Source organism: Ursus maritimus, unplaced genomic scaffold (assembly GCF_017311325.1).
Source record: "Ursus maritimus isolate PB19 unplaced genomic scaffold, ASM1731132v1 scaffold_7, whole genome shotgun sequence".
Classification (NCBI taxonomy): Eukaryota; Metazoa; Chordata; class Mammalia; order Carnivora; family Ursidae; genus Ursus; species Ursus maritimus.
The window spans coordinates 54,605,226-54,631,706 of NW_024426885.1; the positions used below are offsets into that span (position 1 = coordinate 54,605,226).

General features: G+C 55.3%; 1 protein-coding gene across 1 annotated transcript in view; it reads right to left on the reverse strand.

Annotated features, from left to right (window-relative positions):
• Positions 1-9,935: 9,935 nt before the first annotated feature.
• The window catches only part of PALD1 (phosphatase domain containing paladin 1), a 34,466-nt gene continuing 17,920 nt past the window's right edge, over positions 9,936-26,481 (reverse strand). Inside the window, exons 18-19 of the mRNA XM_040624208.1 lie at positions 13,728-13,883; positions 9,936-11,715 (exon numbers count right to left, since the gene is read on the reverse strand). Coding sequence (XP_040480142.1) covers positions 11,563-11,715; positions 13,728-13,883 — 309 coding nt within the window. The 3' untranslated portion in view covers positions 9,936-11,562. The remainder of the gene's footprint in view (positions 11,716-13,727; positions 13,884-26,481) is intronic.

Consider the following 26,481-nt stretch of genomic DNA (forward strand, 5'->3'; position numbering starts at 1 on the left):
GAAGAGCATTCCCCAAGCCCTCCCAGACCAGGTGTGTGCGGTGGGCTCTGCCCTTACTCACTAAGTGACCTCGAGCAACTGCCTGTCCAGCAAGTACCCAGCCCCTCAGGCGTCACCCGGCCGGACTGACCGCTAAATCACACGTGTGCTTCTGCGAGAAAGGACCTCACGTGGGAGCAGCTGCAAACACAGCAGGCGCGGCAGCATCGGAAAGGGGCCCTGCTCATGGGTGGGTGTCTGTCCCGCTGCTGATTCCACAGACAGCTGGCGAGTCCCGCCCGAGCTCAAAGAGGGTATCTGGGGCAGGGGAGCATTATCCACTCCATTTGAGATGCAGACACAGAGCCTGGGGCCTTTGGAGCCACGTATCAGGCACATATCCCGTGCCCGAAAGTGCCCGTTGGCTTAGGACTCACTCATGGAGACTCTGCCCACTTACGGAGACAAAGGGACCCAGGTCCGCAGCCCACGGCTCTCCCCTCCCCTCCCAGAAACCCACTCCCGGGGGACCAACTTTCCTCCTGAGCAAAGCTTCCCTAGAAAAATCTCTGTATGAAGCCAGGTCCTCCTGCCTGTCCTCAGCCAAGGAGAGAAGGGGCCCAGCGGGGGAGAACGCCAGCCAGGGTGCTGACGCTGGCCTGACGGGGAATCCCAGGCAGGAGGGACAAGGGCCTGTCTGAAAGGCAGTAGCCTCATGCAGCAGGGAGGGAGGGACCCAGGCAAGCAGAAGGGGGGAGTCATCACACATGGCCCCCGCCTCCTCTACCTGGCGATTTCGTGGCTCCCCTCAGCCCTCTCCCACACCAGGGTTTCCCTTCCAAGGGGGATGGAGCCAGCAGGTTGCTTCAGCCGCTCAGAGCCTGCATTCTCCAGATCCTCTCCCAAAATACTTGAGAGGAAATTGAGCCCGATGGACAAGGACATCACCTCCCACTGTGAAACTCGTAAACATACCTGTGTTCACGCCCAGCTGGAAAGCCCAGGAAAGCGTCACTGACACCCGTCGTGCTGGAAACACCACCCAGGAACCCAGCAGAGCCCGCGCCCAGCCAGCCCCGGCAGATGCCTTTCAGAACGGCCTGCAGCTTCTAGAACACAAGCTCTAAGCCCCTGCCTCTCTGTCCAGAAGGTGCAGAGAGAGGATTCCAAAGGCAGGTCCACACTGACATTTTCCGGCGAGGACAAAGGAGCAAAATAAGGACAGGGACAGTGTGTTAAAGCCCCTTTATCGACTTGAAGACCTGTCACTACGCCCCACCCCAAGAATCTGCCCTTGGTTTGGGGGGTTAAAATGTCCTTTTATGATATGATAGTGTTGTGACAGTGGTTAATTTCTTTTTCACGGGTTTACTTTGCAAAATTTTGCATGCTAATACTCTTTTGAAAATTCTATTGTCTCCACAATCAAAACGTTGGGGAACCACTGGAAAGAACACAAAAGGGAGGCCCCCCCCACTTTTGGGGGTCACAGTTTTTGTATTTGCTTTGAGAGCCTAGTGTAAACTCTGGATCCTTTCCTGAGAAAAGTGTATAAACACACTCTTACATGCAACCTCAAGCCTTGGAAGTCCTGAAACTCTCCGTGAAGGAGAAAGGAGGAAAGTGCCATCAGCACATGCCTGGTTAGGCACCTGCAGACTCAGGGAGGTTCTTAGGAAACACGGTTTCTTTGGGATCTCGGGCTGTGGGTTAGTGATTGATATCAATCTAGATGCCCCAGTGGATCTGGAAAGGAAGGGAAAAGAGCGAGCCCTGGGCAGGAAGTCAGCGTGCTGGCTCTGCCCTTGGCTCCCTGTGTGACCTTGGCCGAGGCATTGCCCCTCCAGCCATGGAGCCCCCATCTGCTACGTGAAGAGTCTGTGGAGAAGTGCGTGCTCCCTCAGAGACCATATTCCAGGAGTGAAGGGATGTCCAGGAGTAAGTTCCAAGAGTCAGAAAATATTCACCAAAGTCTCATTCATTCATTCTTTCAAAAAGAGGAGTCATTCTACCTGCGACTTGCCAGGGCCTGGGATATTTGGAAACGCATCGGCCACGGTCCGCAGCCCCAGCTAGCCTCCCATCGGTGGAGGAGGCAGTGTCCGCCGTTACCCGCAGGCACTCTGAGGGCAGCGTGATGACCTGAGTGCCAGCTCCCTCTGGGATGCACGTGGAGCCTTGGACAAAGGATGAAACCTCCCTCAGTCTGCAAAATAAAGACGGAAACCCCTGCCTCGCCTGACCTGTGAGGCTTTGGTGAAAGAAGGTGCGCAGCGCCCTGGTCCGATGTCTGGAAACCACCACGGACATTCCATCATCAGTGACCGTCCCCGTCCACCTTCCCTCACGAACACCAAATGCTCTGTGAAGGCCTGACGCGTCAGACATTTACGGTCACCTTCCATGTGCCGAGCTCTTCCAGACCCCGGAGACAAGAGCCCAAGCCTACGCAGCCCTGCCCTTACGCAGCGGGCGCGTTAGCGGAGGAGAGACCAGGGAACGCCCAGGAGCGCACAAGTGCGTTTGAGAAGTGGGCCCGGGGAAACATGGGTGTTCTCCAGACAGTTCTTTCACCTTTCCTGAAGGTTTGGATTTGCCATGAAACGTCCAGGGAAACGTGGGCTCGAGAAGCCAGCACCCTTTCTGCAGGTGCCCGCGGACGCTGGCGATGCCATGTGACAGAGACCCGAAGCAAGCTGCCCATGGAGGCCACACGAGGAGCTGGAGAAAGGACAGGAGGCGCCCCCGGCCGAGGGAAGGGCGGAGGCGAATTCCGGAGGTGGGAAAGAGCACGGAGTCACTAGACCCAAGAGTGCTCGGTGTCCTCCTTTGTGAAACGCGGAGCTACTGGAGGGATGGTGTCCACGTAGGGCCTAGAAGAGGGCTGTGCTGGCTATTCTCTGCTCCTCTCTCTCCCCACTCCCCATCTCTGGCCCCTGGCCCCCAGACCATGGTGCTGGGACCTTTTCCCGTTAAAGGGAGGCACTGACAGATCGGCGGATGAGAGGGGAGAGAGGTCAGGCCTCTCCCCGCCCCCACCAGCCCTATGCTCCGTGACATTGCTCGGGCCGTGGTTGCTCCCCCCACAACTCAGTTCCTGGCAAATGGTCCCCAGCATCCCCTAAAGCTATGTGTAGCAGCCTCAGGGAATGCCGTGCTGCCCCTTGCTCCCTCGGGTCCAGGGGTGGTTACCACTGGCCCCAGTACTAACTCCTGGGCGCCTCACCAGTCCTAGCTGGTCCCCTTCACCCCACTCACGCCTCTACAAATGGTCCTTGCATTCAGTTCTCATCACAATCAAAGCTAAGGCAGCCGTTCATTCTCTGCCGGGGCCCTAACTGCCACAGGGCCCGGCACATAGCATAAAATATTCATATTTAAAAATTAAGGTTAAGGGAGCCTAGGTGGCTCAGTCAGTTGAGCATCTGCCTTTGGCTCAGGTCATGATCCCAGGGTCCTGGGATGGAGTCCCACATGGGGCTCCTTGCTCAGCGGGGAGCCTGCTTCTCCCTCTGCCCCTCCCCCTGCTGGTGCTTTCCCTCACTCTCTCTCAAATAAATTTTTAAAAATCTTAAAAATTAATATTAAAGATATGCTCTGATTTCCCTTTTTTAACCCAAAGTCCTTAAATATCATAAAAAGTGTACAGTTTTAAAATTCTATGCCAGTTTTGGAGTAAGAACAGGTCAGAAACCTTGCTGAGTCCCTGAAAGACAGAAGACCAGGGGGATGGGTCCCGCAAGGGAGATGGCCGCCCACAAGCCGTGCCGGTAAATGCCTCTGTGAGAGGAGGAACCCGCTATAAGGAAGCTTCCGGCTCAGAGATGCCAAGCTGGGGAGCAGGATGAAGCCTGGGCCCCCCTCGTGGCATGGCTTGGAACATTCCAGTAGAGGCAGCTGGAGAGTCTGACTCTCCCTGGGCCCCCTAAGTAGCCTGGGTCAAGTCAAGGTAGCAGTGGAGGGTGCCCCAGAAAGTAGCTGGGAGTGGGGCCCTTCAGGCCGCACCGTGTGGCAGATATGCACCCCGGCCAAAAGGGCAGCCACTGACCCACACGGGCACCCGCACGTCCCATCCTCCCCCAGAGCTGCCAGCTCAGGCTGTACCCAGTAGGCACAGATCTTACCAATAGGATAGTCTGAAATCTCAAGACAAAGATGAAGGCACAGCCAAAATTCACCAACCACGGAGGAACACCAACAACACGGAAGACGAGCACCCCAGTCCCTCAAGCACTAACGTCCAAGGAGACAGTGCTAACCAAATCAGCCCTCAGAGAAGAAGAGCTTCAAAGAGATGAGGCTTCTTCAACCCAAAACAGAATGAACTGGAAATCTTACATATGTAAAATGTGCCTGGGACGGGGGGGGCAGATCCACTACATACTTACAGAACAGCTCAAGTTAGAGACTGACGATACCAAGTGTTGGTAAAGATGTGGAAGCCCTGGAACCCTCACACCGTTTGGAAAACAGCTTGGCAATTTCTTAAAAAGTTCAACACACACCTAGCGTGTAAGTCACTCTCCTCCTAGGTATCTAGCAAGAGAAATGAAAGCATATGGCCAGGAGCGTCTGGGTGGCTCAGTCGGTTAAGTATCTGCCTTCGGCTCAGGTCGTGATCTCGGGGTCCTGGGATCCAGCCTGGAGTCAGGCTCCCTGCTCAACAGGGAGCCTGTTTCTCCACCCCCCTGCCCCTTCCCCAACTCGTGCTCTCTCCCACTCTCTCAAATAAATAAATATTTTAAAAATAAATAAATAAAACAAAATAAAATAGTTATAAGACCAGATAGACTGAGTGAAAGAATTGGTCATGTATTTATCTACCTAAGAATTAAACAGATTGTATTAAACATTTATGCCTGTTAATTTAAGAAAGACAACCCGGTAGAAAAACAAACCCATAAGAGAATAAATCCAAGGGGCCCATAAACATATGAAAAGATGTTCCATCTCAGTGGTAATCGGAAAAGTCATATTAAGATAAAAGTAAGGGGCGCCTGGGTGGAGCAGTCGTTAAGTGTCTGCCTTCGGCTCAGGGCGTGATCCCGGCGTTCCGGGATCGAGCCCCACATCAGGCTCCTCCGCTGTGAGCCTGCTTCTTCCTCTCCCACTCCCCCTGCTGTGTTCCCTCTCTCGCTGGCTGTCTCTATCTCTGTCAAATAAATAAATAAAATCTTCAAAAAAAAAAAAAAAAGTAAGACTACTTTTTTTTTCCTCATCAGATTGGCAAAAGTTAAAAAGACTGGTGACCTCAAATGTCAGGGTGGGAAGGGGGAAGTGGGTATTGTTATAAACCGTTGGTGTTTAATTCAGCCCAGAAGATGGCCTCACTTAGTTCAAAGAAAGAATGACAAGAATGACAATTATTTTGGGAGAGCGTAGATATGCAGTCCCATGGGTTTTGTGCATGGGTGACATAAGCAGGCGGTAGGAAAAGGAAAGAATCTACTAAGAGAAGGTATGAAGTCAAACTTAAAAGGCCCAGGTCTCAGTAAATCTGTCATATGACTCATAGGAAACAAGCATTTCTTGTGGGTGTCGAGGGGAACCTCTTGAAAGCACGTAGGGGTTTGAAGAGCATCGAGTCCGAGAACCACAAGACTTTGAGGGAGGGTTTTTCAAAGAAATCGTTCTGTCCCCCTCAACCCCTCCACCACCCAACCACAAAGAGCGAAGGCACTCTTCCAGAAGGATTCCAATTCTTGCAAATGTCAAAGAGGATTCTAGTAGCAAAGAGGATCCTGATATTGCTGGCTCCTACACCCACCTCCGAAATGAGCAAGGGCCTGGAATCAGACACTCTCCAGGCCTCGGTGTCCCGATCTATAAAATGGGGGGCATAATACTACCTTGTGGTATTGTCGGAGTGTTGGTTGAGATGAGGATTCTAAACAAAGCCAGATACAGAGGCTGACAAAGTACTTTCATACAGAACATAACAAAATAAACACAGGTTACTGATCTGAGAACCGCTTGGCTGCAGTGTGGACTGAGGGCATAGAAGGATGGAGAAGACAGGCTCTAAGGAAACGTGTGTCTGATGACATTTTAAAGCTAAAAATAATGCAACACACATGGGAAAGCAAGCATTACCATCTTCACAATCAAGAAGGAAAAGACAAACGTCCCAAAGAAAAAGTCAGCAAAGGACGCACAGACAATTCCTAAAAGAGAAAATACAAATGGCCAATAAACATGAAAGAAAGTTCAACCTTACTAACAATTTCAAAGAAATACAAAATTAAACAAGTAGGAGACCCTATTTTGAGCCACGAAATGGCATGAACTTCTTAAAAACGGAGCAGGCCGCGCCGGCAAGGGCGGGCAAGAGCACGCTCACGGCCTGCTCTTCGGGACGGCAGGGAGGACGCTTCTAGAGCTCGAACTGGAGGTGCGGCTCAAAACCCTTGAAAATGGGCGTGCCCTTTATTTAGAAATTAATCAGAGGTTTGCACTGCCATATGCACACTTGGGGGCGACCACTCCTTCTGTCCTCCTGTCTTCTCCATCCCTCTATCCACAGGGAACACAGAACAACGGTGCCCTGGCCACAGTCCCCAGGACCAGCGGCCCCTCCCTTGAGACGGAGGGCAGGGCAATAAAAAACAGATGAAGCTGGAGACAGGGGGTCATGTTCCCCCGAGCAGTGCCAGAGAAGGTTGACCTTCCCCAGGAAGCAGGACAAAGTCGCTGCTCAGAGAGGCCAAGACAAGAGTGAGGGGGTATCGTTCAGGTCCTCAGAGTGACGGACACCAAGATGGGATTAGATGTATGAGAGATGTATTTGGGGAACCCCCCGTGAAGGATGCAGGGGGAGGCGACAGAAGGCAGGGAGGGCCTTCAGACCATGATGCAGGTCTGATAGTTGGGAAAAGACAGAGAGAAGGAAGGGCCCCCCACGGCCATGTGTCTCCAGGAGCTCTGGGGCCGAGCACAGGGGGAAGAACCAAGGTAGGTGGCCAGCTGGGAGAGACACTGCAATGGGCAGGAACTGCCCAGCTCTGGTGGCCCCTGGAGCTTCCTGTCCCAACGCAGCTCTCTCCTGGGCCGCGCAGAGGCAGGGAAATTTTCTGGAAGCCAGGTTGTCTGCCCTAATCCAACTGCAACAAACTTAAACGCTCTCCAGTCAGCTCCCCCAGGGCTCCAGCCCTTCCCAAGGCTTCTCCCTGGCCTGCCACCCACCACCCCTCACGCCAGGATGCCCCGCACCTGCGCTGGTCGTTAGAGAAGTCAGCATGGCTTTCCTAAGAGAACAGCTGCATGAGACGCTGAGCAATGCCTTCGTCCCCTCATACTGGCTCCTCCAAGAGGGAAGGGGACTCGGATGGAGCCCTTCCTCCCAGACAGCTGGAGGCACCCCCTGGCCTCCGACTCCCCGCCATTACTTGCCTACTGGCTCAAGCTTCCCTGACTTTCAGGGAGCCTCCTCATGTCCCTGTCACTACTTTGGTGACACCCCAGCTGGACTCCTTGGCTCCAGGTTTTAGAATAACCAACTCATGAGAACAAAAACGATTCCCGCAGGAATTCCTGCCGAGTGTAAGGCACGGCCCTGGGCACCCTACATTAGCTCTGACCTTGCCCTACAGAATAAGTATTTTAACCGCCTTTACAGTTGAGGCACTGGAGACTCAGAGACACAAGGTGAGTCACCCACGATCTCCACGGCCAGGGTACGCATGCTGAAACCATGCTTGCTGCCAGAGCAGAGAGGGTGTGTGTCTCAGCTGTGGCCACACAAACGGGCAGGGAATGCCACAGCCAGGGACAGCATAGCCAGGAGAAAGCCCAACTGTCCTGGGCTGCTCTAGGGACACGGGTGCCTTCTCTAGCCAGAGGGTGAGAGTGGGGGTGGGAGCTCATACTGATATGAAGATACTGGTTGAATTTTCGTAACGAGCTGCTGATCATGCCTCGCTTATGGGAATAAAAGATAAATAGCCTTCTGCAAGGTAAAACCAAGGTACAGATCTAACCGTGCTGACTGTGCAAGGGAAGCTGGGGGTCCCCGGGATGGACGCGGCAGGGAAGATCTGTCAGGCAACATCTGGGCAGGCGCTCCAGTTTTCCAGCTCATCCTAAACTGGTTCTTGGGACGAGCAGAGAAGCCAAAGCCCCTCTGGGGGTCCTTCTTCCGCAGAATAGGGCCAATTCCTGGAGTCTGGTCAAGGCTGGGAGGGTAAGCGGGGTCAGGAAGAACTCAGACCATTTGAACCCTGGGAGTCTTATGGTGAGGTGGCCTGACTCCAGGCCCAGCATGTCCCCGGGCTCCATGCCCCCAGGGTCCATGCCCTCAGTGATTCCTTGTTCTAGAAGCTCCGTCAGAAAGGAGCAATGGAGGCTCCTCCGGGCTGAACTCTGGACCTTGTACCTGACCTCGCTGGTCCTGTCTACGGGCAGCCCGCGGCATCCCCGTTCTCGCCATACCCAGTGCGAATGACTCGTTCACTCTTCCCCGAAATACCACAGGCTCTGGAAGGTGGGGCTGTCCCTGTCACAGCCCCGTGTGTGACTACTGAATCACTGCCCACAGCCCACACACAGGCATCTCCAGCTTCCACACTCACCCCTGTATACAGAAGCCAGCTTGTGCTCATTAGCACCCACACATACACCCCGAAGGCAGCCAGGGTCCCAGCGTAGGCCCGTCTGGTCTGAGCACAGGGGCAAACTGCTGTGGCAGGACCCCCGGAGGACCCAGAAGCCTTTAGGACAGAACGCAGGGTAAGGGAGTGGGAGCCAGGCGTATCGAGGCTGCTGGCTGAAGTGCCAGGCCCTTGGGGGGGGGCAGTGGGAGGACAGGGTCGCAGCTCAACCGAGTGACCTCGTCGGGCTCCTCGACTGCAAGGAAATGCAGACCCGAGGCCCTGTCCCAAATGACACCTCCCAGCCTGGGCACCTGAGCGGGGGAGAGCCTCCGTGATGTCTAAAGTTCTGGAAGCTGTGGGTAAGTCTCCACATCGATGACCAGACCTGGATAACTGAGGGACTACTCCTGAGCAACCCAAAAGGCCTGGCAGAGACAGTCTGCAAAGTTGGCTAAAACTGACCACATGTTTCCAGCGCGCCAGGGGCCGTTTGAAGGTTTCCTGTGTCTTCCCTCATTGAACGGTCTTGAGACGCCCTGCACCAGAGGGCACGGAACTGCCAGATGGCCTCCCACAGGCTGGCCAGGCCCAGGGAGCCTGAGGGGACACCCCCGGGGACACACCATCCAGCCCCTCTTACCCCAGGCTGAGACGTGCCCTCACACACGTGTGTGCACACACACACACCACTATGCAGGTGTCTACACTGACATTCAGAAGCCACATGGGGCAGCCTTGGACTCTGCCGCGCTGGGAGATAACCCAGGAGGCCTTCCCTCCCAGGCTGGGAAGATCACCACCCCTAGCCCATGGGGCTCTGGGTTCCATTCTGAACACCCCCAGCTGACCTCGGAAATACAACCCAGAGGGTCTCATTCCCCTAACGCTGGGAGAGCGTGGGGAGGAGCCTGGGGTCTATGCCCTCTGCCTCACTCTCCTCACTACTTTGCACGCCAACCTCTCAATGCCGTTGTGTCCAAGTATTTGGGGGCCGGAAGGGGCCAAGCAAATCCCGCAGGAGTGAGAGGAGGGAGTAGAGGCTGAGGTCTGCCCTCCATCATAGCCCCTGAGATTCCATTTTGCTCCATGTTCCTGAACACAACAGTCCTTCACACTTTAGCATGAATTCACCTATTATGTGGCTTTCTTCGAGGAGGGGCTCAGCATGACAGCCCTGGGCACCCAGAGTGAGACGGCCATGCATGAAGGATGTGAGGGAAGGAGGAGAGGGATGTCTGGAAAAACCTACCTTCTCTGAGAATCGGTGCTTTCAACTCCCCTTACCCACCCACCATTACTCTGAAGGAGCCAGGACCACAGCTCACATCAGTTCTAGAACATACTACAGACGTCAGCAGGCAGACACACTTCACATTTAGCCATTTTTAATGCTCAAAAGCTCTGTACAAAAAAAAAAAATCACAAATGAGTCCTCACAACACCCCTGTGAGGTAGGTAGGCAAGTATTATTCTCCCATTTTACAAATGGGGAAACTGAGGCAGAGAGGCGCAGTGACCAGCCCATGGTCCCAGCACAGCTGAAAGTCGGGCCAACTGTGAAAGCACAGAGGATCCCTCCCAGTTCAGCCTGATCTGTGACCCCTCATGTAGACCTTGTCTGCAAAGAAATGAAAACTTTTTAACACATGCAAAAATAAAAATAAAAACAAATCCAAAAACGTAGTGAACAGACATACAGTAGTTTTGCAGAAGATTTCAGCCAAGATGGCCAAACAGTTTCCACCACTAAGTAGATGTGAGCAACTCTGGCCTCTTCTCCCATGACCAGAGACGGGTCCACTGTTTTTCTGCACAAGTACATGCATCCAGCCAGGGAGGGCTCCCAGGCCTCCACGAGCCAGGTCCAGGGGGCAGCCTCTGTACCGGCCAGCCCCAGGGCTTTGGTGGACAGGGGTCCCTACAGAAAGAGCCACACGACTCACCTCCACAGGGCCGACCACTCTCCGCAGCTTTCCCACTGTGGGGACAGAGCTGCTCCCGAGGCCTCCCCCTTGATAACCCTCGGCCCCTCTGCTCCCTCTGGAGGGAAGCTCAGGGGTCCTCAGCCAGGATGGCCTAGAACTCCCTTTAGCCCACTCGCATGCTCTGCTCTTCACTCAGGGTCGCCCAGCCGTCCTCAGGTCTCCTGCTGCAATGGATGGGGACCTGGGGCCATCCAGGCGGCCAGGGTAGGGAAGAAGTGTAGAAGGACCCGCTGCTGGGAGCCTGGGCTTCCTCAGCACTGCCCGCCCTGGCTCCCTGGGAAATGGAGCAGGCCTCTTCCATAGGGCTGCAACCACCTTCTAGAAGCTCCTTCCTCCTGAGAGGGACTCCTCCCTTCTAGCTCCTCTGGGACCTCTGCAGTCCTGCCAGCCCCAGGGGAGGGGGAGGGGGAAGGAAGGAGAGGCAGAGCCTCCGCCAGACCCAGCAGGCCATGCACTTGTACTTCTTGGGGTCTCTAGGTTGGAGATGCGGCATGAGAGGCAAAGGAACTGGGTGAAGCTGCCGTTGAGGTGACAAATCCACAAGAGCCCTGTCCTCTTCCCAGGGACCAGGGGCAGCAAAAGGGGAGAGGCCAAGCAGGGAGGGGAGTAAGAGAAAGCAAGAGAGGGAAACCAGCTCTGCACCCAGGCTGTCAGGACCGCTGTGAGGTGGGAGAGGATGGCGCGCACTGGCCGTGGCCAGTAGCTTTGCTTGGCCGCTTGGGGGCTGAGCTCCTGGGAAGCCGTCTGCAGTTTGCAAGGCACACACGGGGCCTTCCTGGAGGTCTAGAGGCACCTAGAGGTGCCTGTCGTTCATAAGTATAACTGTGCACTACTTGTCCTATAAAAAGCTCTTTTTTAAAAAGGGTCCCAACCCCGCCCCAGTCTCTCCGGGAAACTGAGGCATGGGCTCCTCGGGACCACTCCTCGTGAAGAGCACCTGGAGAACCCCCAGCCTGCATGGGGCCCCGTAGGAGGGGGTGGACAGGGGCGGGGTGTGGGGGGAGCACATCCTACAGGAAGTCCCCAGAGGCGGAGGGCTCGGGGCAGCAGCTCTGCTCCTGCCACCGGCAGCGCAGCCTGGAGAAGGGCTGGTCCCTCGTGCTCTCGAGCTCGGGGAAGCCCAGCTGGTTGAGGATCTCATAGACTCCGGCCTTCGATGCCACCTGGGGAAGACAGCGGAGCTGGGGGCAGTAGTCCCAGGGAGGGAGGGTGTCATCAGGTCACCCGCCCCCTGCCATGTCACCCCGCCCCCCTCCCCTCAGCCGGGCTCCAGCACACACAGTGGGCCTGGCGCCCAGCACTGCCCTCCACCAGCTCAGCAACCTCAGCAAGTCTGCGCTTTCACCACCACGAGCTTCAGCGTCCTTATCCCGGGGACACAGTCTCTACCTCCCAGGACGATGCCGGGGGTTCCAGAAGCACAGAAAGCACCCAGCAGATAGTAAGGAAGAGGACCGCGGCACAGGAAGCCAAGTACCCCAGGGCCCACGCAGCCCTGATGTTCCCACTGAGACTCTTGGGGTCACGGGCCCGGCAGCTCTGGGCCTTATAGCCGGACCCCCACGGAGGGCTAGAGAAGGCAGCGTGGGTGCGGGAGCCAGCGAGAGTCCTGTGGCTATGGGTTCCAGCCGTGGACCAGGCAGGCCTACCACAGGCCTCCCTCAGGTGGGCAGGCAGGGGCCTCCCTGGACATGCTCCACGCAGCCCTGTGGCCCAGGGGCCCAGGGCCTGGGAGATGCCGCCCATTCAACAACCAGCTCCCTTCTCTCCCCCTATCCTAGGAGATGGGGAGGATGCAGGCTCCGCTCAGACCAGAGGTCCCGAGGCAACCTTCACCCCCACCTTCCATGCATCCCCAGGAGGAAGGGACTGAGGGCCCCTGAGGCTGGAGCCCACACTCCTGACTGGACCAGCTCTCTCCTTCCAGGACAACCCCCAACACGCACCACCTAGGTTCAGCTCGGGAGGGGATCAAGCTCCAGCCCAGCCCCTGGTTCCCCCAATGTCCACTCTCCAAGCAGAACCCAAGTGTCCTAGGTCCACCACGACGTCCATCACACCCAGGGGTCCAAAGAGGAAGCCAAGCCTAGGCCTGCTCAAGAGGATGGCCCCAATGTGGCCTTGGGTCCCCTGACTCAACACTCATCCTCGCGAGGACCGCCCTTAAGGCTGTCTTCAGCACAAGCACCCAGCAGCCACGAGGCTCTGCAGCGGCCCCCCTGCCTCTACTCCCTGGCAGCTCTGACCCCACCTGCACACCTGCCTAAGCCCCAGTGCCCTTCCTGCACCCACTCTGGCTGGGGTCAGCAGTCCTACTCTCCAGCCCACCTGCCCCATGGGAGCTAAGTCCAGCCTCGAGTCTAGATGAGAACCGTCAGGACAGGCTGGCAAGGCCAGGAGAGGCCAGTATCCCAGTGGAGGGGTGATCATAGGCCACGTTGCCAAGGGGGGAAGGCCTCTCTCCCGACCTAGAAGTGCCAAGGCAGCAGCTCTGCTCTGCCCCTAAAACCAGCCAAGCTGGAGGAAGAACTAGAGGAACCAGGAGGCCAAGCAGAGACAAGGACAGTGGAGGTGGAGTGAGAGGGCGGCATCTTAGCCCAGACATGGTGGGCTCTGGAGCCAACCACCCAGCTCCGCTGACCGTGAACAAGTTCTCCCCGACAGGAGAGTAACAGCCATCATGTACGGCAGACCGGACCCACGGCCCAGCACACGACACCGGGTGTATCTCGTGGATCCCCACCACGACGTTCTCAGGAGCAGGGACGGCATCAAGACGATCTCCGCCATCCTGCTGAGGACAGCTAGAGGGAAGGGTCCACCTGTCCCAGGTCATGGCTGGAAGGTGGCAGGGGCCAGGCCACCACACTGTCTTGCCCCACGCGGGCACAGGGGAGGGCCGAACACGAGCATGGGCACGAAGCATCCAGGTCGGCTCAGCCCTGGGGTTGCCCAGAGCAGGGCCCAGCCTGGCACACGGCCCTGCGCTGCTCCCCGCACCCCTCCTCTCCCTTCTCATTGATTCACGCCTCCAACTTCTCCCAGCGGCCGGCCACGTGCAGACGCTGGACAGGACACCCAACACTGAACGAGACACAATCCCGTTCGTGGAAGCTTCCCGTAGAGCCACACAACAGCCCTGCCCACGGGGGAGCCGCGCGGGGCGGCCTCTCACCTGCCGCATCCAGGAGCTGAAGGGCCGCTGCCAGGATTCAGCGCTCTGCAGGTGGAGGTAGGCGTTGAAGAGCACCAGGTACACGTAGCGCTCCAGGTACTGCAGGCTCCGCAGCCGCAGCCTCGCCGCCTCCTGCGCCCGTTTGGCCGCTTTCGCCTGGAGGATGAGGGCACGGGCTGGGGGTCGGTGCGGGGTCTGTCCCCCCCACACGCACGGACACACCACACGATGGACACAGAGACACACGCACAGCACCAGGGCTGGGACAGGAGCCAGGGATTCGAGAAGGCATGGCCGCGGCTCAGGTTACAGGGGAGGCCAAGCCATCGGGGCTCTGACTGCGGACACAGCACAGCCTCCCCTCGGCCACCACGGCCGGGGCTCTGCGGCCTCCAGAGGCTCACAGGCAGGTGATAGCCCCTCTTCCTGGGAGGGGGACCCCCATCTTGGCCTCTGACCCCAACTGGTCCTTAACGGACTTCCTTGCCCATTTCTCATATGGCTCAGGATCAGGGGCAGAAGGGGGTGAATGCAGCCCTCCAGCTCCAGCCCAGGCCCCACCTTCCCCAAGGCTGGAATAGTTCCTAGAAAGGCCGCCAGGGCTGGGGCACAACACAAAACACAGCGGCTGAGGGAAGAAGGAGGTGTGCTGGCTCGGGGGGCATCGGTGTTTTTAACAAGCCATCCTGAGTGCCTTCTAGAATGGCACCGGGCAACGTGCTGGGGAGAGAAGGGATCGCACATGACTGGAGACAGGCTTCCCAGAGAGCGTGGGACGTGGCTGGGCCTGCGTGCCAGCGGGGCTCGGCGTGGAGAGAGCAAGCAGCCCGTGGGGCGGCACAGAGGCTGAGGACGGTGCCCAGCAGGTGGGGACCCAGGCTGGCAGCCAACTGTGGAAGCCCACCCCCTCCTCTAGCCCAGCCTGCCACCCTGGCACGTGCATGCCGGGGCCCCAGCCCAGACCCCTCAGAGTAGAGCCTGCAAGGCACGGGCCCACGCGTCAGGGGCCTGAGACGCTCCCCGGGGACTCTGCAGCCAGGGTGAAGTCTTTAGCTCCGGGGGGTCACTGAAGGCATAGGGGTGGAGTGACCTCCAAACAGAAGACTCACAGGGGGCTAATGCTCAGGACGAAAGGGACTTAGAGGGCGTCCTCTTGAAGCTTTCTCAGGGTGCGCATCGGTGGGCACCCCAAGGCACACAGGGTCAGCTTCCCTGCGGCACGATGCCACCGTGCCTGAGTTGTTCCTGTGACCCACCACAGACGTGCAGGCCGCCCTGGAGGGGGAGCCCAGGAGAGGGAAGGCCACACCTCACCCCACACCCTCCAGGCCTCCATCCACAGCAGCTCTCTGCTCCAGGAAGAAGACTCGCCCAGGGGCTGTGCCCTCAGGCGCCGGGAGCATCCTCGGAGGGCACAGCCGCCCCGCGGCCCGGACACCAGGAAGGGCGGCCTCCCCACAGCTGGGCCGCCGGCTCGGCACACCTCAGCCCAGTGCATCTTCTCTGCGCCACCGCGAGAAGGCCCCAGGGCGGGACCCCTGCCCCCCACGTAACATGACCCACAGACCCAAGAACCAGGAGCTGGAGTGGGGCTGTCTGCAGGGCGTGTGGTCCCCCACCTCTCACGTCTGCCTCAGGTAGTAGCCTTCCTGGGGCCGAGTGAGCGCGTAGTCGGGAGCAGCTCTGGGGCGCTGGGGGTGGGGCAGGGCTGGAAGGTGGCACTGGATGGGGCCCCGGATGGGCGAGGGGCCCACGGCCACTGTTCTGACTCCCTGCGAGACACGGCTCTGGGCCCAGTCCTGCCATTTAAACTCCCAGCTCCCATGTTCCTGGAGGTAGGATTGCTCAGGTAGGAAGGTAGGAGGAAGCCCCCGTACACCATGGACGGCCACAGCAGCCAGGGACCAGGACAGAGCCGCAGCACGGAGGACGCGCCCCACCCGCAGCAACCCGCACGGGCCGGACGGCCAGCAGGGCAGCCAGAGCGCGGGGTCAGGGGATCGAGACGGTAGGGAGTCGGGCCAGTGAGGGTGTCAGAGAGGCCGGGGTATCTGAGGTGGGGGGGGGGGAGAATGGTGCCCTGAGAAGGGGAGGAAGGGGTCAGAGCGTGAGGTGTATCCAAGGTAGACTGACGGGGAGGGGGCGCAGAGGAGGAGGCAAGGGGGGAGACCAGGGCCCAGAATAGGGTGTGGAAGGCCAGCCAGGCCCTGATCCTACAGGCCAAGGGGCCAGTGAGGGCTTCTGGCAGGAGGTGAGGGTGGAAACGGCCCCAGGGCTGCTGCAGGAGCAGGGTAGGCAGGGAGCCTCTTGTTTTAAGGATCAACCAAGCAGGTGCTCAAAAAAAAAAAAATGCAATTTTGTTTTAGAAATTAGAGGACCAAAAAAAAAAAAAAAAAGATTTCACCTGGAGACAAAGTATGGCCAATACACCACCACCCCGCTCTCCCTAAGGAGGGTCATTCCATGCTGCCCTGCACGGGGCACTCCCCACCCCATCCCTCCTGCTGCCTTCCCCATCTCCATCCCTGGAGCTGATTGGACATTTTCATAGAAAGGGGGAGAGAAAATCATCACAGTTCCACCAGACAAGAACAATTTTAAACTACTTTGAATTAGAGAGCGCTCAAGAAATACCCTGTGGGCATGAAAAGCCCTCGGCTCTGGGGCTGGTCCTCAGCCCTATCCTCTCCAAGCCCCCACTCCCATGGGGACAGGGGCCTGCTGCTCCCAGAGACACCAGAGAGGACTGCGTCTGAGCAATATTCAGGGTGGACAGGCTGAGGGATTCCTTCCGAGCCCCACTGGCAAGGTAGGGTAGAATTAGCTCTAAATTCGGACCGCAAGTTAAGGTGACACCTGACACCCTCCAGAAGGTTCCATGGGCACATTCTGTGCGATCATAGTCTGTGATTTGAGACAATGACCCATCTTTCTATCAAGGCCCCAGTTTCCTTAAAATCACCCTATGTGGGCACTGTCTGGGGAGGAGGTGAGGGCAGCCTCCTCCTGTTGATAAAAATAGTGGAGCTGTTTTTAAATGGCCTGGCAGGCCAGGCTGTCATTAGCTGAGGTGGAGCTGGACAAGGCTTCCTCATCCATTGGGACTGCGCCCTAAAATAGAAGGGGCCTAGGAACGGTGGCCAGGGTGCTGGGCATTTCGGCTCTCTGAGGCCTGCGGTCGGCCAGTGTCCACGTGGGCCCAGCACTGCCAGCGATGGCTCTCTGGAAGCTTTGCCCTTTTCTGGGCCACATGGAGGAGACCCACTGAGGCAGGGCTGATGCGCCTCCCTAGGTGTGTCTGGGGTCTCCCATCTGCACCTGCCAGGCTGAGCGTGTCACACCCAGAGCTGAGTGTTAGATCCTAAAACATCTCCGAGAGGGGCACCCATTTTGCAGATGGGGCTGGACAAGGCTGAGTAACTGCCCAATGTCAGAGTTCCCAGCTGGGACACATATTCCAAACACCAAACTCTGACTGCCTTGGGCCCTTTCGCCATCATCAAGCTCAAACACCCCCTGCCTCACCCCTGCCTCTATACCTTAACCCCCCACCTTCCTCCTGCCTGGAAAGGCCCTGCTTCACTCATCCCTCCAGCTCCTCTGCTCCCCAAGGAACGATCAGTCTGGAAAACAAGCCTGGGGGCGGGCACCAGATTATAAGGAGGTTTACATCTTCCCTGCTCCCCACCACCCTGAACGTCGATGTCACTGGGCATCCAGCAGGTACCGGCCGGAGGATGAGCACTGACTCCCCAGACCAGCTCAGCCGGTCTCATGCCTCCAATGCCATCAGGAATCTAGAGTCCAGACAGGACACTGGGGACCCCACGTGCACGCCCCCACCCCCAGGAATCCAGACTCCATGCTGAATAGAGCTCCAAGCATGCTGCCATGCTTGAGGACTCCAGGTAGGTATCAATCCAGCTTTCCAAACTCACGAAGCAGGGCCCAGGCGAACCTCCTGAACAACCTCAAAACCCGGTGGTCCACATGTGTGCCCCTCTTAGTGTCCATCCGTCCTGCTGCTCAGGCCAAAACCTGGCGTCCCTCCCTAACTTCGCCCCTTCTCAGCCCCACACCCAAGCAGTCAGGGCATCTCCAAACACTCCCAGCTGTTGCTCGCCTCTTACCCCCTCAGGCCAAGTCGCCTCACCTCAGTGACAGCGCCTGACTGGCCTCCCTGGCCCCCCTCACCGCACTCCTGCAGCCTATTCCCAGCAGAGCCCCAGAGTGAGCCTGCCAGAACCTTAAGTTGGCTCCTCTGCTCAACCCACTGTACAGACCCTCACTGGCACTCAGAGTAGAAGCTGACATCTGTGTAATCATCCCAGTAATCCCGGAGCAGGCCCCATCCCCCTGCCCCCTGCCCCTGTAACCTCTGACCTCCTCTCCTGCCCCTCAAACATACCAGCAAGCCCTCACCTCAGGGCCTCTGCACTTGCCGTATCCCTCGGTCTGGATGTCAGCATGGCTCCCCCACTCACCCCCTCAGGTCTGTATTTAAATGCCACCTGTTCATCAAGCCCCTTCCTGATCCAGACCCCATGTAAACCTGCAACCCCTGACCCCCACAGACGGATCACGACCTGACACGTGACTTTCCCTTGCATCTTGTTCCTTCTGTGTCTCCCTCCCTGGAGTAGTGGGTTCCACAAGGGCAGGAAGTTCCCTGTGCTGTTCATGAGGCATCTTCAGAACCAGCCCAGTGCCTGGCCCCCAGGAGGCGTACAAGAAACGTCTGCTGAATCAGGGACTTATGGATACTTCCACCTCCCATATTTATTAAGCCCTGCCTCATGGACTGCCTGGGGTTACCTACATCAACCCTTCTGCTTTCCAGAAGGGGAGACCGAGGTCGAAGAGGTGAACTGACCTGCCGGAGTCACATGGAGAGCTGGACGCAGCCTAGGCCGTGGGCAAACAGAGCCCAAGGAGAGAAACAAGAAGAGCCAGGGAGGCCAGGTTCAGGGCCCGAGCCAATCCAAGCCGGACAACACCCCCATTATTGGAGTCTGCCTGCTGCCCTTTCCCTGACCCACTCAACAGGAATGAGCATGGATGGCCTGGGGTCTCTGCCGTCCAGCTGGGCAGGCAGCTGACAGCCCTCAAAGATGGCTGGTCTCTAAGGGCGAGGTCCCAGAGCGCCGACCCCACCATCCTTCTCAAAGTTCAGTGCCACCCACCCCTCGTCAGACATTGGCCCCAAGCACTCAGTGCCAGCCACTTCCAGGGGCTTTCTATGAATCCATGCAAACTCCGTCCTCAGGCCTGTCCTCAGGCTTGTCCTCAAGCACAAGGAAGCTTTCTGTACCTAGTCCCCAGAAGAGAGAAAATGCCCCTTGGCCCATAGACAAGTAGCCGGTTTTCCAAAGAAAATGCCCCTTGGCCCATAGACAAGTAGCCGGTTTTCCAAAGAAAACATTTTTTTAAGACTTTATTTATTTAAGAGAGAGAGAAAGCACAAGCAGGGGGAGAAGCAGAGGAAGAAGCGGGCTCCCCACTGAGCAGAGAGCCTGACACAGGCCCGATCCCAGGACCCTGGGATCATGACCTGAGCCGACAGCAGACGCTTAACTGTCTGAGCCACTCAGGCGCCCCCAAAGAACACATTTTATTCAGTACTTTCAACGCAGGAAAGGACTAAACTTGGCACCATGGGCTTCTCTGTGTGCCATTCATTCCAGAAACATCATTTACCCCTAGGCCTGGCTCTGGGATTCGGTACCAAGACACGGTCCTCAGGAGCCCACTGCCTTGCACATAAGCTAGCAAGTTGGCCAGGTTTCCCAGCCCCCCTGCCCACCGCACCCTACACACCCCACTCCCACTTCACCTTGTACCCAGGCTGTGCTCACCGCCACCCTTCCAGGCAGGTGGAGAAGCAACCATGACCCCAGGTGACAGATGGGAAAGGAGAGGCCCAGGCAGGCCAAAGCAATTCACCCAGGGTTGTGCGGGAAGTTCCTAGCAGAGCCCTGGCTAGAACTCCGGGGTTTCCAGCTCAGACCCTGGGCATTTTTGGGAGGCTGGAGAAGAGCGCCCTCTCCTGGCAGACCAACAATGTGGACAAAAACCAAAAAGGTATAAGGAAGGGTAGCGGTTAGTTTTCCTATTTAATCAAATGATGACTTATTCAACCTTCCACCCATTCGTCTGCTCACTAGACAGATGTCTGTGGAGCCCTACTTGTGCAAGGCAAGGTCTGGGAGTCAGCGTTTCAGAGATGAGCTCTGGCCCAGTGTGGAGACATGAGCAGCAGAATCACCCCCCCCCCCCCCCCGTGACAACCACAAGCTAACAGTGTCAGCAGCGAGCACAAGGGCAGGCTCTCCTTGATGGGGCGTATACAGGCTGAGATCGAGACCCCTCTGGAACCACTGAAAGTTCCAAGCCTGATGGTGCATGCACACTTAGGACAAGCCCCGCTCACGGAGGTGCTCAGGGCACGTTTGCTGCAGGGTAAAGCAGGAAGTCCCCCTGGAGGGCGGAGACTGCTCCGGCTCAGCCACACGGTGGGAAGGAGGGGAAAGCAAGAGAGGCCGCAGCTGCTGAGAACATGTGCCCTACACATACACACACATATGCACGCACGTGCATGTGTGCAACACACACACACGCGCACACACATGCATGTGCGCAAACACATATACATGCATACAACGCACACAGGCATGCACAGGACACACACATGCACACGCATGCATGTGCACAAACCCATACACATGCATACAACACACACATGCATGCGCACGACACACACAACACACGCATGCACACACATGCACACACATGCATGTGCACAAACACATATGCATGCATACAACACACAGGCATGCACAGGACACACGCATGCACACACATGCATGCACACAACACGCATGCATGTGCACAAACCCATACACGTGCATACAACACACATGCACGCACATGCATGTGCACAACACACACATGCACACAACACATACACGCACACATGCGTGTGCAGAACACATGCACACAACAGACACATGCATGTGCACACACCTGCATGCGCACACCACACATGCATGTCACAATACACGCGTGCACACAACACACACATGCATGTACACAACACATACACTGTGCGAGCAGCCGCTCATCCACCCACCGGCTCTATCTTGGGCTGGGTATGAAAGAGCCTCGGGAAGCAGCCCTTTCCTTCCATTGTATTTTATGTGACAGCTCGCAGCATTCCAGGGCTGCTCTAATTGCACAGCCTGGGCCCTGGAGACACATTACCTACTGCAATGAGGTCTCCAGGGAACGACTGTGGCCAAGCCAGAGTCATGGAGAGATGGAGAAGGACCCCACCTGGGGCTCAGAGCCGGAGCTGTCTCACTCTGTATTTTTCTGAAGATAATACCCTTAGTCTTTGGGGGCACCGAGCTGAACCTCTGACCTTTTGGCAACTCTGCACCAACCCAGGGCAGCCCGTGCGGTAGGGCCTGGTGGCTTCCTCACCTGCCCCTTCCTTTTTCCACCACAACAAAACTGGGTCATGGCCATCGGGGAGGACAGGAACACAGGCCGAGGAGTTGGGAGATAGGTTCTGGTCCTGCCTCAAGCTGATCACCGTGTCATTAGGCCTCAGTGTCTTCCTCAGTAAAATGGCCTCGTAAAACCTACCATCCCCTCCTTACCAGCTGCTCTGAGGACCAAAGGAGACAAAAGAGTAAGGTCTTAGAAAACTCAAAAAGCACTGCTCAGAGTTAGAGATTTATAGACGAAATCTCAATTCGAGACCAAATGACATTTTATTTCTCTCTGTGTGGCTACTTTTATCTCAGTTTTTCTTCAAACTCTTTCTGAAGGGACAGACGGGTAGACACACAAGACTTTTAAACACAGAACACTAAGAATTAACATCACCAGCCAAGGCTAAGGAAAAGGGCCCTGGCATTAATGATTCTAGCAGGACTTCCTCCAAGAGCCCTGACCTTGGTTTCTGTCACAGACATTTTTCCCTTTGCAGACCCAGCAGGAAACAACTAATTCACCAGATGGTGTCCCCACCGTGGGCTGGTGGCCATCCCGGATTCTCCTCAGCCTGGGGCCCAGCCTTCTCTTCAGCCTGGGACCCAGCCTTGTCACCTCTATCACAACCTCACAGAGTGGCTTAGTTCAGAGAGCTTTCTCTTTCCTTTTGCCTTTTGCGGTGGTTTTTAAAATGCCCTGAGCATTCTGGCCCCTCACATACGTAGGGTTGGTCAGGCCCCCGCTCAGTCTCACTGACGCTCTAGAGAGCGGAGGACACAGCGCTGGGCTGCAACCCGCAGAGGCCAGGGAGCCTGGGACAGGCCCAGGCAGAGAGGGGGGCCAAGGCAGCCGTACCGGGGAAGGCCTGTCTCTGTGGAGAATGTGCGTGCGGCTTTGGTCCCATCCCCCCTGTGCCTGTGGCCCGAGTCTGCAACGTGCTCCTGTCCTCTGGCCTTCTCAGGCTGGGAACACAAGCCACGGATCGTGGCTTCTAGTTCTGATGTTCACCCCCAGCAGCAGGGCTTGAGGTGGGAGGGAGGTGAACCTGCCTCCTCCAACCCAGGCAGCAGGGCAGCCTGGCGGAGAGGCCCGATCTGGTCTGGGACTGAGGTCTCGCTCTCCTCCTGCCATCCACCAGCGGTGGGTTCTTGGGCAAGCCCAGGGCCTCCCTTGCTCAAATGTAAACACAAATGTGATGGTACAGCCGGCCCTTCCTCAAGCACAGACACAGGGTAAGGACTGAGCCAGACCATGGATGAGAAAATGTACAGTCAGCCTCGTGGGAGCACCTCCCACGCTGTTTCTGAGTTGGGACGTGTGGGGGCTGGGTCCCCTGGCCTCCAGCACTGGCCTCTAGCAACTCCCAGCCTCCCCTCAGGAGCCCCTCCGTCTTCCTTCTCCCAGGCCACCCTGGCCACCCAGCCCCTCATCACAGACTCCAGGTTCTTCCGAGTCTGGAGGAGCCCGAGGGCTCACCAAACCCAACATCCTTCCCCTCGGCTTTAGAGAAGCACCACCCAAACCTTCTTTGCACACGAGCAAGCCAAGTGAAAAACCAAGCTCCGGCCCTGCCTTCCTGCCTCCACCACACCTCGACGGGGCGTATCTTTCTGGAATGACTGCAGTTCATTAACGGAGAGGGAAGGAGAGAGCCAGCCTCTCAGCATTTTGCAAAACCTCAGTGAAATAAAGAATCCAGGGGACAAGCGCCAGCAGCTGTCAGGTCACAAAAGAGACCACGGGGCTTTCTGTACCCCCGTGGCAGCCCACAGCATCCCCCGTGACCATGTCGGCCAAATACCAAGCCGGATAGGATCACGCCGCCGGCTCTGCCCATAGACAGGAAGCGAGGAGCTGTGACGCAGTTCACTTAAAGCCAGGCGTGCAACTAGCCAGGTCCGGATGGCAGATGCCAAGCAAGCAGCCCGGGGTGACGCTTCAGGGGTGACGCTTACGTCCAGGGTGACGCTTCAGGGGAAGAGGAGGGGGAAGCTCTAGACTCCATGGGCCACATCAGCCACATGGGATCTGTGGCTCTTCTTGGGATCCTGATCCAACCACAAAAAGGCTTTGTGAGGCTAAAATCTCCCACGGAAAATCTAAACACGGACCAGGCGCTGGGTGGTATGAAACACCTTTTCAAGGCTGGGGGCCGGGAGTGAGAATCTTTGCCTCTCAGCCCTGCTCTGACACCAACGCACGTGGGACCCCAGACAACCCGCTCTCTAGCTCACCTGTCAACAGAGGGGACGATGCTCTGTAAGTTCTTTAGCACTAAAATCTGAGGGTCTCCGTGGGGATTCTGAAGCTACAGGGACATCACAGGATACTCTGGTCCTACAGTGATCCTCAGAGCTCTCCCATTAGTTGAACACCTGTCGTGTGTCAGCCCTGTACTTCCTTCCGGTCCCTGGTGTCCTTCCCACACACAGCCCTGCCAGGAAGCAGTATTGGTCCGGCCTGGCAGGTGGGGACACAGGCAGTCAGAGAGGATGAAGACTGCTGTTGGAACCCAGGCTCCTCCAACTCCTACATTCACATTCCTTCTGCCAGTCAGCCCAGAACAATCCAGCATTCCAGAGTCTATACACATGCATGCATGGAGCAGGCCGGAGGCCCCTTCTAATCTTGAGGCAGCTGGGGGAGCTCAGGCCATCCTGACCTCAGGCAGGACACACGCTCCGGGTCTAGCCAGGCCAGGTCAAGTGCAGGGTGACCTTGGAGGAAAGACATTCTGCCTTTCTGGCTAAACGACATAGCAACCTGGTCACTAAAAGCTGTGATTCCCAAATCTGGGTCCATAATCGGTTTCACAGGTCCATAGGAACTCAGAAACATAAATCTTTTCAAGAACTCTTCTCTACTCTGAGATCATGTCTATTCTACTTTCCTGGTACTAAAATATCCTTTCTTTTATGAAATGCCAACCACGTAGACAGTAGTCAGGTTTTTAAATTTTTGCTTCTTTCTTTCCTTCCTTCCCTCCTTTCTCTCAAATGGACACATTTAGCAAGGTTCTATAATGACAACCCTAGAAAGGGCCTTCCCTTTCTTAAACTGGCTTGTGAAATCCCAGCTGCTGGGCCTGAGGTTGCTTTTAGCTCGCTCTTTGTTCTCTACCAGTAGTTTCAGGACCTCTAAGATTAGTATCCTTATAAGAAAAGATACCAGATGGCCCCTTCCCTCTCTCTCTCCCTCCCCACTATCTGTTCACATCCAGGCACCCAGGGAAGGCCACACGGGAGGACACAGTGAGAAGGCGGCCATATGCAAGCAGGACAAGAGTGCTCACAGGAAACAAACCAGTCAGAACCTTCATCTTGGACTTTCCAGCCTCCACAATATGAGAAAATAAACTCCTGTTGTTTAAGCCATGCGGTTGTGGTATTTCGCTGTGGCACCCTCAGCTGACTAATGCACATATGATGGCCTCTCCCTTCTCGAGGTTTCGGTCTCATCTGCAAAAGTGAGACAGTCACATTCTGTGAGGCCAGCAGGACCCTAATGGCAAACCGAACAAAGACATAAGAAACCAAGATCTCTTTTGAGTCCAATGCAAAAATCCTCAACAAACCAAACCTACCAACGTAAAAAGACACACACTATGACCGAATAGGATTTATCCCAGAATACAAGGTTGGTTTAACACCTAAAGTTCAATTAAAATGACATACCACGTCAATACAATAAAGGGCAAAAACCATGATAATCATCTCAACAGACATGGAAAAAACATTTAACAACATTCAACATCTCCTCCTGAAAAAAAAACAACACTCAATAAACTAAGAATGGAAGGGAACTTTCTCAAGCTGACAAAGAGTATCTACGAAAAAGCCACACTTAACATCAGATTTAATGTGAAAGGCTGAGAGCTTTCCCCCTAAGATCAGGAACGAGACAAGGATGTCTGCGCTAGCCACTTTTACTTAACATTCCACTGGAGGATCTAGCCAGGGCAATGAAACAAGAAGATTAAACAAAAGGCATCCAAATTAGAAAGAAAGAAGCAAAACTATCTCTATTTGCATACAACACGGTCTTGTAAATAGAAAATTCTAAGAAATTCACTAAAGAAAGTATTAAAACTAATGAATTAGTTTAGCAAGGTTGCAAGATAGACGATCAATATACAAATATCAACTGTATCTCTATATAGTAACAATGAACAAGCTAAAAAATGAAATTGAGAAATTAACTCCATTTATAATAGCATAAAAGCAATAAGCTACTTACAAATAAATTTAATATAAAAAGCATAGAACTCACACTCTGAAAACTATAAAATACGTTGTAAAAAAGCAAAGAAGTCCTACATAAATGGAAAGACATCTCACGTTCATGCATCAAAAGAGTAACTATCGTTAAGATGGCAATACTCCCCAAACTGATCTGCATCAAAATCTCAGTTGGCTTTTTTTTTTCTCTCAGAAATTAGCAAGCTAATCCTAAAATTCATTTGGAAATACAAGGGACTCAGAATAGCCAAAGTAAGTTCTGAAAAAGAAGTCATACTTGGAGAATTCATTTTCTAATTTCAAAACCCACTACAATACTACGGTAATTAAGATGGGTACAGTACTGGCATAGAATAGACAAACAGATCAATGGAACAGGATTTAAAAGCTCAGAAATAAGCCCTTATATTTACAGTCAATGGATTTTCTTAGAGGTGCCTAAACAGTTCAATGGGGAAAGAACTGTCTTTTCAACGCGTGTGCTGGGACAACTGGGTATCTACATGCAAGAGAACGAAGTTGGATCTCTACCTCACACCATATATAAAAATTAACTCAAGATGAATCAAAGACTAAATATAAAGAGTCACAACCATAAAATCTTAGAAGAAATCTACTTACCTCTTAGAGGTAAATTCTCATGACCTTAGATGAGGCATGACACCAAAAACAGAATGTGATGTATCCATGCAATAGAATGTTAGTCACAAAAAGGAAGGAAGTAATGATCTGTGCTGGAACACGGATGAAACCTGAAAACATCATGCTGAGTGAAAGAAGCCAGTCACAAGGACCACATAGTGTATGATTCCATTCCTATGAAATGTCCAGAATAGGCAAATCCATAGAGGCAGAAAGTAGATTCACAGTTGCCTAGGTTTGGGGGAGGGCGAAATGGGGTGATGAAAATGTTCTGTGCCTAGCTGCGGTGATAGCTACACAGCTCTGTGAATGTACCAAAAACCGTTGAATTACACACTTTAAATAACTGGGTTGTATGGCATGTGAATTCTATCTCC